A 12,059-nucleotide genomic window follows, 5' to 3' on the forward strand; every position below is an offset into this window, starting at 1 on the left:
AAACAGACAGACAGACAGACAGACAGACAGTTTGTATAGCTCCTATGGAATTGTGATGTTGGTAATGAAGAGATAACATTGTAAATACACTGACAATGGAATTCGCAGAATCACAGTAGAGTACTATGAGTAAATGCTTATGCAATGACCTACAGAGGATGTGTGTGTTTTAAAAACTCCTGAAATAAAATGATTATATATTTTATATACTGTGTGATCATTGAGACACATTTGAGCAAAGCTGCATTTCACAATATGGGTGATGGTGGGTGTTCAGATGATGATTGTCAATCATGTGGTTGTGTTAGTGGGCCTGAGGAAGCACATCCCAGCACTTAATCATGAGATTTTCAGATAGCACAAATGTAAAATAGAGTACTACAAAAAATATATAAAGTGCACAAAGAAGATGTTCAGATAACTCATCTATATGCATTTAGGCCTACTGTTCTCCAGCATAGTCAAGGCCATAATTTCCCCCCTGGGCGCGGAGACGCCATGCACAGTTTTGGAGTCCCGGTGTGGAATTTCGGAAGAGCAGGGTGGCAGGGTGGGGTGGGAGGTGACGGGGGGTTGACGGGTGGGCGACACCCCCCCCCCCCCCCCCCCCCTCCCCCCTCCCCCACGCGTGCACTCATGGATGGTCACACAATGTGACAGTAGCGATGGCTGGGCACGGGACGCAGCCGCTGCGCTTTGCGGGACCCCATCTCCAGGTTCCACACGCGCCCTTAGACTAGCCTCGCTTTTCTCACCCTCGCGCGGTCTCTCTCTCTCTCTCTCGCTCTTGTTCGCTCTCTTTCTCTCGCGCACGCCTGGCCTCGAACCCCGCGGGAGAAAAGAAGAGAACGCAGATCTCGACGCTTCCGGGAAAAAGTTTTTGGCCGGCCGCTGTCAAAGGAGATTGGTAAGCTGTCAGAGCTGCGACGATTTGGAGAATGAGAGGGAAGGGGAGGGATCTTTCTACCTGGGGAGGTCTGTAGGATTTTCCAACCCTTTCAAAATGTGGATAGCTTCAGTGACCACCGGATATTGCTTCAAGTGGCCAAGGCTTGGGTAGCCTATCCATCCACCCTGTCCATATGCTTATTTGGGAACGCCAAGTAGCCACTTTTACGCTCGCCAATTCCAATGCAAGTGATGTTGAATTGATTTAGCCTACAATCAATTACTGTATCAATAGGGATTCTGGTAGGATATCTACCACTGCATAAGGTTTATATTTTTAAATAGCTTGGGTCAGTGTGGTCAAATAGTTAAATGGTGCGGCTGCTGGAACACAATGCCGCTGATCCGTCAATAGCCAGTGCCAAGGAGCATAATGCGCGTCTGGCAGCTTCTCTATTGTCAGAGGTGACAGACGGTATTTCATCAAAACCTCAAAAGGATCAACACATATAATGTGAAGCTCGACACACACTGTCATTATAGAGGGGCATTGCACCAGTTTGATACCAGTCCGTTATTGAGCAGGCTAGGCCAGGCATAACTGGACCATGGAATCATCTATTGAAATGAATATTGAACTGTAGAAGGCCAGTGATTTGAGTTCAGCTAATATGAGCTACATTCAGCAACAATGCACCACCAATCGATAGATTAGGATACTGTGATAATCATAGTAATCAAATATTTTACAGTAACAGCCTGACTGTGTTTAAACATGAGGAAAATAGGCCCTTTTTTTCAAAGTTTGTAAAAACACTTCATTTCCAAACAGCAGTTTGTAACAGGTAGAGTAATGCCACTGGGGTCCGTTTTTTGTTGTTGTATCTATGCATTGGTGAGATAGAGCCCTCTGTAAATGCATATCAGTTGATCCGGGGCAAATATTTCCCCTCATCAGCAGTTCTGTGTTCTGATGATCCCAGCATTCCTCCCAGGCTGTTATGTACTCATTCAGACTGCCACAGATGGCCAGCCATTGTAACCCGCTTGCCCAGCAACACATAGACAGGCCTATGGATAGATTGTCGACATTCCTCAATTAAATCTGCCTTTCAAAACAAAACGAATATGTCTATCATTGATGTGGCATGCATAGGGTTCATGGTTCCATGTAGTCTGTCCAATTAGAAACCCCAAAGTCACCTATTTCAGAGAAATATACATTTTGGGGGAAGATGATGTAGGTTTTTGACATTGAAGACATGATACATTTTTATTGGTGGCCTGAAGGCTTGTAGAAGCCAGTATAAATTGCGAAAACATCTTATCTTCAAGATTAGAGTTTTCCACTTATCTCTGAAGTGTCTATATCGTAAGTTGCATGGACAATAGGCATACAAGAGAATGGTCAATTTGGGTATTTGGGTAATGTAAGCATATTTAAATGACATTATAATGTAATTCATAACTGATATGATTTGTTTTTGCTTCCAGGTATTGTATTTCTTTTGAACCACTAGTCGATGGATTTATCACTGACAATACAACAACATTTTAGTAAGTCCACCGTCTTTCACTGCTTTGGGGTGCTTTTTTGGGTCATCGGATATCTGGTCCTTTTTTCATCTGCTTTGCAATGTGTTCAGAAGTTGTCGTGGGCACTGGATTCTCAATTATGGCTGGTTTCAAATTGATAGAACTGTAAAATGTCAGCACTGGGAAAAGCTTTCCTTTCAATTGTTGTTAATGATTCTAGTAGGCCTGTAAGAAGCACAATGGTGGTGCTCAGGATTTTTTATTGGAGCGTTTAATCTCAGTCTCCAGTACTGTGATTAGAGAATGTATTAGAGAAGTATGTGGCCTGTCGAGAGTGAAAGTGATCAAAGCAGCTTGTTAGTCCCGTATGACTGACTCGATGGCGTCGATCCTGTGTCCGAGGGAGACAAGTGTTGTTCGGTGGTCTCCACAGATTTTCTGGGCTGTGGGATGCCACATTACAGAACCTTCAGATAGAAATATATTAGAACAGATATGTCTCCTTTATGTAGAACAGGGAATCATGCCGCCTCCTAAATGCAACCCCGCTGCCTACTTCAGTGCCAAACGCATTGGCTTTGACTGAGAGATTGTGTGACTTCACAGAGTGATATCGGGAGAAGAAAGTACATAGGATGGATACATTATGTGTACACAATATGACAGTAATGATTGCTAATATTATGGCTTCAAACCAGAGGTCAACTCCACCAATGTTTGTTTTGGTTTCTGAACCTGTACATTTTCATTCAAGGTTTTTATTCCCCTCTTTTCTCATGTCCCCCTCTCTCATTTCCCTCCTCCCTTTCCTGTTTCCTTACTCTCTCAGTTGTTACTCACCCGTGCCTGTGCTCCCCCTCTCCCTGGCCTATGCTCCCTCATTCTGTGTGTGTTCTCTCCCCACCTCTCTCCTCCCTCTCATCCCCAGTCGGTGCCTATGCAGCCCTATTCCCTCTCTGTCACTCCCTCCTATCTCCATCTTTCCAGCTTTCCCCCACCTCTCTATCTGCACCTCTCTCCAGCTTCACCCGACCTCTCTCCTGCCTCTCCTCCAGCCTCTCCCCTCTCCCCCAGCCTCTCCCCCAGCCTCTCCCCACCTCTCTCCCCCAGCCATTCCCCCCCAGCCTCTCCCCACCCAGGCCTCACCCAGTTGCTACTCATCCCAGGCTGTGCTCTCTCTCCCCAGGCTAGAAATCGTGTGAAGCATGGGTGACTGGAGCTTTCTGGGTCGGCTGCTGGAGAACGCTCAAGAACACTCCACCGTGATTGGCAAGGTCACTGATTGATTGATTTATACATTTATACAGTTATTTGATTGACTAAAATACATGTACATTACTGTATGTCACCTTATTACCCTTTTATTCCTGTGATATATAGCCCCTTATACCGTCTGATGTGACGTTATGTCCCTTGTGTCCAGGTGTGGCTGACAGTCCTCTTCATCTTCCGTATCCTGGTCCTCGGGACGGCTGCGGAGGAGGTGTGGGGTGACGAGCAGTCGGACTTTACCTGCAACACGCAGCAGCCCGGTTGCGAGAACGTGTGCTACGACGAAGCCTTCCCCATCTCACACATCCGCTTCTGGGTGCTGCAGATTATCTTTGTGTCCACGCCCACCTTGATCTACCTGGGACACGTGCTGCACATTGTCCGCATGGAGGAGAAACGCCGCGAGAAGGAGGAGGAGCTGCGGAAGGCCAGCCGGCAGCAGGAGGAGAGAGACCCTCTGTACAGGAACGGAGGAGGAGGAGGGGGAGGAGGGAAAAAGGAGAAGCCCCCAATCAGAGACGAGCACGGTAAAATTCGCATCCGGGGGGCTCTCCTGCGCACGTACGTGTTCAACATCATCTTCAAGACGCTGTTCGAGGTGGGCTTCATCCTGGGTCAGTACTTCCTGTATGGCTTCCAGCTCAGCCCCCTGTATAAGTGTGGTCGCTGGCCCTGCCCCAACACGGTGGACTGCTTCATCTCACGCCCCACAGAGAAGACCATCTTCATCATCTTCATGCTGGTGGTGGCCTGCGTCTCCCTGCTGCTCAACCTGCTGGAGATATACCACCTGGGATGGAAGAAGGTGAAGCAGGGGGTCAGCAACGAGTTTGCGCCCGACCGAATGGCGCTCCCCCTGGCCAGAGACGAGGCGGTGGAGTCCAATATGATCCAGGAGGGGATCGCCCACCCGGCCCTCAACTGCCTGCCTACATACGGTGGCGTGAACGTGGTGTACCTGCCCAATGAGCAGGCAAACGCCATGGCCGCCTTATCCGAGCAGCAGGCAGTGGCGGCGGAACTCAAGATGGACCGTTTCCATGAAGACTTCCTGCTGGAGGCTCCTCCCACATCCTTCTACGGCAGCGAGGGCAGCGGCCAGCAGCAGTCCGTGGAGCAGAACTGGGCCAACATGGCCATGGAGCTGCAGACTCTGGACGCTGCCAAGTCCTCCTCCTACCATCCTCCTCCCTCCTCCCCTTCTCCCCTACCCTCCTCCTCTTCCGACCAGGAGCAGTCACCCCCTCCACCGGACACTGCCCCTCCTATCCCCGACTCCCGCTCCTCCACCCTCCCCCTGGGGGAATCGAGAAGGAGTGAGGAGCACCAGCAGCAGGAAGAAGAGGAAGTGGAGGCGGTGCTGCCACTGGCGCACGGTGATGATGTCATGGTGACCCGGGTGGAGATGCACGAGCCGCCCGTTTTCATAGCAGCGGACGCCCGGAGGCTGAGCAGGGCCAGCAAGACCAGCAGCGTCCGAGCCCGGCCCGACGACCTTGCCGTGTAACACACACACACACACACACACTCTCACACACACACACACTCTCACACACTTTCACACAATCACATACAAACACATGCAGACCCCTATCCACCACCGCACCCCGATGACTCCGGGTTCGATACATGATATATCTATGATGATCAGGTGTCAAATGTTGTGTGAAATACAGAGGCAATGTGGGAGGGGGGGGGGGCCTCTGGAGTTGAGATGCTCCTGATATTACTCTCTAAAAAAGTGACGTTATCTGGAGATGCAATCGATGAGGTGAGGCATAGCTTGGTGCTTCAAAGTTAAGAGTTGCCAACACGTGTGTGGCGAGAGAACACACACATTCACTGTTTGCAGCGCAGATGCCATGAAAGGGTTAGAGATATTGGACTAACTAGTTGGGGACATTAGCGACATTTCAGATGAACATAATTCTGCTGTTTTCTTTATTCTTTGATGGGAGACATCAGAAGAGGGTTTGCGCTTTCGTTTATTTTTTTATTTTTTTCCCCTTTCTTTTTATTTTCTTGTGATGGACCCTTTAAGATGAAGCCGATGTGTCCTATTGTCTCTTCCTAGTGTCCTGGTGTCTGTCTGTCTGCCTCGTAGCTAGCTGTCTGTCTGTCCGTTCCATGCTCACCCTTCCTATTAAGCTCAATGAAGAGAGGGACGCTCTGACATTATGGTGGAGTGGAGAGAGATGGGGATAGGGTACCTGGGTGGCACTTTATACAAAATTACTTGGTATTTACTTACAAATTACATGGTAATTACACAATAATATCTTATGAAATACTTGTAAAACAAGCACGACTAGGCACATTTTGTTACCAGGTAGTTAACAATTAAGTACCCTCTGATAATATGTAATGTACTAGTACATACCAGGTTAATACCAGTGCGTAAGGTGACCTGCTACCGGTAACTGTGGTGTGTAGCCATACTAGTGTGTAGCTTCAACCATGTTACCGCCGTGATCCCAACCTGAGGCTTGGTCTTTAGGCTTCACAGGCTTTGTGTGTGTGTGTTTCTGTGACGAGGTGTGAATGAAGGAGTCAGGCGCAAGAGGTAAAATACGAAGTCCAGAGTTTATTCCGTTTACATAAATCAAACGCCCAAAGCGTCAAACGAAACTATTACAAAGGAAAACATCCACCTTGGCATAAACACAGTGAACAGTAGCTCAACCGAGCTACACACTCTCACAACAAACAATCACTCACAAAGACAAGGGGAACAGAGAGAACACTTATACACATACTAATTAGGGGAATGAGCACCAGGTGTGTGTGATTGACAAGACATGACAAGTAGAGTGATGAGAATGGGATCGGTAGTAGCTAGTACTCCGGTAACGACGAACGACGAAGCCTGCCCGAACCAGGAGGGGGGACAGCCTCGGCGGAAGTCGTGACTGTACCCCCCCCCGACACGCGGCTCCAGCAGTGCGCCGACCCTGGCCTCGGGGATGGCCAGGAGTACGCGGAGCAGGGCGAGTCGGATGGCGACGGGGAAAATCCCTCAACAGGGAGGGATCGAGGATGTCCCAGCACCGTTCCTCCGGACCGTACCCCTCCCACTCCACGAGATACTGAAGGCCCCCACCCGACGCCTCGAATCCAGGATGGAACGGACCGAGTTTGCCGGGGCCCCCTCAATGTCCAGAGGAGGTGGAGGAACCTCCCGTACCTCAGACTCCTGGAGCGGACTAGCTACCACCGGCCTGAGGAGAGACACATGAAACGAGGGGTTAATACGGTAATCAGGGGGGAGTAACAACCTGTATGTCACCTCGTATATTCTCCTCAGGACTTTAAACGGCCCCACAAACCGTGGGCTCAGCTTCCGGCAGGGCAGGCGGAGGGGCAGATTCCGGGTCGAGAGCCAGACCTGATCCCCCGGTACGAACACCGGGGCCTCCCTCCGGTGGCGGTCAGCGTTGGCCTTCTGACGACGCACGGCGCGCTGGAGGCGAACGTGGGCAGCGTCACAAGTCTACTCCGCGCGCCGAAACCAGTCATCCACCACAGGAGCCTCGGTCTGGATCTGGTGCCACGGTGCCAGAACCGGTTGGTAACCTGAAACACATTGGAAGGGTGTTAGGTTAGTGGAGGAGTGGCGGAGAGAGTTCTGAGCATATTCTGCCCATGGCAGGAACACCGACCACTCCCCCGGCCGGTCCTGACAGTAGGTCTGCAGGAACCTACCCACATCTTGATTCACCCTTTCCACCTGCCCATTACTCTCGGGGTGAAATCCAGAGGTCAGGCTGACCAAGACCCCCAGAAGTTCCATCAATGCCTTCCAGACTCTAGACGTGAACTGGGGACCTCGGTCGGACACTATATCCTCTGGTAACCCGTAGTGCCGGAAGACGTGAGTAAACAGAGCCTCTGCAGTTTGTAGGGCCGTGGGGAGACCGGGCAGAGGAAGGAGGCGGCAGGACTTTGAAAAGCAGTCCACAACGACCAGGATAGTGGTGTTACCTTGGGAGGGGGGAAGATCAGTGAGAAAATCAATACTCAGGTGAGACCATGGTCGTTGTGGAACTGGTAAAGGTTGTAGCTTACACGCTGGGAGTTGCCTAGGTGCCTTACTCTGGGCGCACACTGAGCATGAGGAAACATACCCCTTCACATCCTTAGCCAAGGTAGGCCACCAGTACTTCTCGGTCAGGCAGCGCATTGTACGACCGATACCTGGATGACCAGAGGAGGGTAACGTGTGTGCCCAGTAGATCAGACGATCACGGATAAGCGCAGGCACGTACTGCAGCCCAGCTGGACACTGCGGTGGAGATGGATCTGTGCGTAATGCCTGCGCTGTATCTGCGTCCATCGCCCATACTACCGGCGCCACAGTGCATGAGGCCGGGAGTATGGGGGTGTTGTCTCTGGGCCTCTCCTCTGTGTCATACAGCCGAGACAGTGCGTCTGCCTTCACGTTCTTCGTACCCGGAATGTATGAGAGTGTGAAATCAAACCGGGTGAAGAAGAGGGCCCACCTGGCCTGGTGAGGATTCAGCCTCCTCGCTGCCTGAATGTACTCCAGGTTATGGTGGTCTGTCCAGACGAGGAAAGGGTGTTTCGCCCCTTCAAGCCAATGTCTCCACACCGTCAAAGCTCGGACAACAGCTAGCAGCTCCCAAACACCAATGCCGTAGTTCTGCTCCGCCAAGCTGAGCTTCTTAGAACAGAAGGCACAGGGGCGGAGCTTGGGTGGCATGCCCGAGCATTGGGATAAGACAGCTCCTATCCCTACCTCGGACGCATCCACCTCCACTACGAACGGTAGTGATGGATCGGGATGAGCCAGTACCGGGGCTGAGGTGAACAGACCCTGCAATCTACTGAAGGCCAAATCAGCCTCAGCAGACCAGCGGAGCCGGGACGGCCCACCCTTCATCAAGGAGGTAATGGGAACTGCACCTTGCCAAAGCCCCGAATAAACCTTCGATAGTAGTTGGCAAAGCCAAGGAAGTGCTGCACCTCCTTTACCGTGGTTGGAGTCGGCCAATTACGCATGGCTGCAATGCGGTCTCCCTCCATCTCCACACCTGTGGTGGTAATGCGATATCCGAGGAAGGAGATTGACTGCTGGAAAAACTCACACTTCTCTGCCTTGGCATAAATATCATTTTCCAGCAGTCGGACCAGTACCCTGCGAACCAGGGACACATGCTCGGTGCGCGTAGCGGAATACACCAGGATGTCATCGAGGTAGACCACCACACCGCGACCAAGCATGTCCCGAAACACCTTGTTCACAAAGGACTGGAAAACGGATGGAGCATTCATCAAACCGTAGGGCATCACCAGGTATTCAAAATGCCCCGAGGTTGTGCTGAATGCTGTTTTCCATTCATCCCCTTCCCGAATACGCACCAGGTTGTAGGCATTCCTGAGGTCAAATTTGGTGAAAAAGCGGGCCCCATGTGTTGACTCAATCACTGAAGGAATGAGGGGAAGAGGATAACTAAATCGTACCATCACATTATTCAGTGGTCGATAATCAATTCACAGGCGTAAACCGCCATCTTTCTTCTTCACAAAGAAGAAACTCGAGGAGGCAGGTGAAGTGGAGGAACGTATATACCCCTGGCGCAGGGACTCGATGACGTATGTTTCCATAGCCTCCGTTTCAGCGTGCGACAGGGGATACACATGACTCCTGGGAGGTACAGCGTCTACCCGAAGGTTTATCGCGCAATCCCCCTCCCGATGAGGTGGTCATTTAGTCGCTTGCGTCTTGGAAAACGCGAGTGCCAGATCATGGTATTTGGGGGGAATGTGCACGGTGGGGGTACCGTCTGAACTTTCCACTGTGGTCGCACCAACGGAAACACCTAGACACCTACCCGGACACGCACGCGACCACCCCGTAAGAACCCTCTGCGGCCATGAGAAATTGGGGTTGTGAAGGGCTAACCACGGGATACCTAAGACTACAGGGTAAGCAGAAGACTCAATAATCATAAAGGTGATCTGCTCAACATGCGTCTCCTGCGTAATCATGGTGATTGGTACCGTAACTTCCTTAACCAACCCGGACCCTAATGGTCGACTATCAAGTGCTCTGATGGGGAGTGGAATGGTTAGGGGAACCAATGAAATGCCTTGACGGCGTGCAAATGCATTGTCCATAAAATTCCCAGCTGTGCCTGAATCGACTAGCGCCTTACAATGGGAACCTACCAAGTGATCGGGAAAAAATATAGATAAAGTACAGTGCGCCGCAAAGGACTCTGAACACGTTTGGGTGTGAGTACTCTGCCTACCGCCTCCAGACCCAAAAGTACGTTGACTGCGACGTGAGGTGGATTGTCCCTTCGTGCCACCAGAGTGGCACTGTCACTGTCTTCCTGCGCTCTCTCGACCGGCGGCTCCCCACAGCTCCATCTGCTCTGGGTCAGAGTCGTCCGGAGTGGGAACGGGCAGACCCCTACTAGAACGTCCTCTGGCTGCTAGCAGATTGTCCAGCCGGATGTCCATGTCCACCAGTTGGGAGAACGATAGCATGGCATCCCAGCAGGCTAGCTCCCGTCGGACGTCCTCCCTTAGGTGGCATCGGAAATGGTCGATCAGGGCCCACTCGTTCCACCCGGACCCCGCTGTCAGTGTCTGGAACTCCAGCGCGTAGTCCTGAGCGGTCCTCGTCCCCTGCCTCAGATGAACCAGTCGTTCGCCCGCCTCTCGACCCTCAGGCGGGTGATCAAAAACGGCCAGAAAGAGGCGAGCAAACTCCCGTAGTCCTCCAACGCGGTACCTCCCTCGTTCCACACTGTGTTGGCCCACTCCAGGGCTCTCCCACAAAGGCAGGAAACGAGGACGGATACCATCTCCCGCTCTCGGGGCGCCGGCCTGATGCTGGCGAAATACAACTCCAGTTGGAGTAGGAATCCCTTACATCGCGCTGCCATCCCATAAAACGCAGGTGGCCGGGATATCTGGATACCTCCGGGGCTGGGGTGTAGGTGGCTGGATCCGGTTGACCAGCTGGTCTCGATAGATCGGATCCTCTCCTCTCCAGGCGTTGTACCACCTGAAGAACCCAATCCATCACTTCCCCCAAGCTGGCCAACATCGAGGAATGCTCCTGGACCCTTGCCACAACTCCAGGCATGCAGTCTTCTCCTGCTGACTCCATATCAGATCAAGTGAATGATTCTGTGACGAGGTGTGAATGAAGGAGTCAGGTGCAGGAGGTAAAATACCGAAGTCCAGAGTTTATTCCGTTTACATAAATCAAATGCCCAAAGCGTCAAACGAAACTATTACAAGGGAAAACATCCACCTTGGCATAAACACAGTGAACAGTAGCTCAACCGAGCTACACGCTCTCACAACAAACAATCACTCACAAAGACAAGGGGAACAGAGGGAACACTTATACACATACTAATTAGGGGAATGAGCACCAGGTGTGTGTGATTGACAAGACATGACAAGTGGAGTGATGAGAATGGGATCGGTAGTAGCTAGTACTCCGGTGACGATGAACGCCGAAACCTGCCCGAACCAGGGGGGGGGGGGGGGGGGGGCAGCCTCGGCGGAAGTCGTGACAGTTTCTGTGTGTGTGTGTGTGTGTGTTTGTGTGTGTGTGTGTTTGTGTGTGTGCGCAATAGATATATTATAGAGTCTTGTTTCAGTGTTTACAACAACATTTAGGCAGTTACATCAGGGTAAATAATATATATATGTAAATATATTACATAGTACATATAGGGTATAGGATATTATACATATAGAATTATGACTTATAAAGAACCCATACTGACGCTTGTGTTTGCAGTGTGTTAAGGAAGTGTGTGTCCTCATCGTAAAGAAATTCAGCAGATTTAAGACTGTAGGCCCCCACTGGTAGTCAGTATGGGAAGTTTCAGTATAGTGCTTAGAGAGTAGGCAATAGAATTGCTAGAAGATAGATTGATAAGGAGTATTATTTAAGGCAATAACATTTATTTGTTTGTTACTGGATCATAATAGCAAAATCAATAGGAATGTGCATTTGCGTATAATTTTTTTCAACTCCTGCCAGTTTTTAAAATCAGAAAATGGCTCTTAACATGCAGTTGTATTTCTTTTAGGTTTCCCGTTTTTTTTTTTTTTTTTTTATCAATTCCTTTTATTGTCATCTAACATTCAGGAAAAGAGCATAGCTATCGAACAATGTTTTGGACAAATCTCTTTTGCCATTTGTACCTCTTTATGTTTTGAACAAGGGTCAATTCTGTTACTGTGAAACTACAACTCACTGCAACTGACTCACTCAAGCACTTGACCTTTGACCTTGTTATGATGAAATGAAATGTTATCATCCCACCACCACCTGGGGTTATTACCATAAAGCAACAAGAAGCAGGGGGCAC

At 50.4% G+C, this 12,059-nt stretch overlaps 1 protein-coding gene across 1 annotated transcript; it reads left to right on the forward strand.

The window, feature by feature from the left end:
- Positions 1 to 3,629: 3,629 nt before the first annotated feature.
- Positions 3,630 to 5,203, forward strand: LOC311109604 (gap junction alpha-3 protein-like; the record flags this gene model as incomplete). The annotated part of the gene is made up of 2 exons (XM_084152535.1): positions 3,630 to 3,698; positions 3,848 to 5,203. 2 exons carry the CDS (start codon positions 3,630 to 3,632, stop codon positions 5,201 to 5,203), a joined length of 1,425 nt encoding a protein of 474 aa, XP_084008661.1.
- Between the last annotated feature and the right edge of the window lie 6,856 nt (positions 5,204 to 12,059).

This window comes from Coregonus lavaretus (genome assembly GCF_964263955.1).
Source record: "Coregonus lavaretus genome assembly, chromosome: 35".
NCBI classification, from domain to species: Eukaryota; Metazoa; Chordata; class Actinopteri; order Salmoniformes; family Salmonidae; genus Coregonus; species Coregonus lavaretus.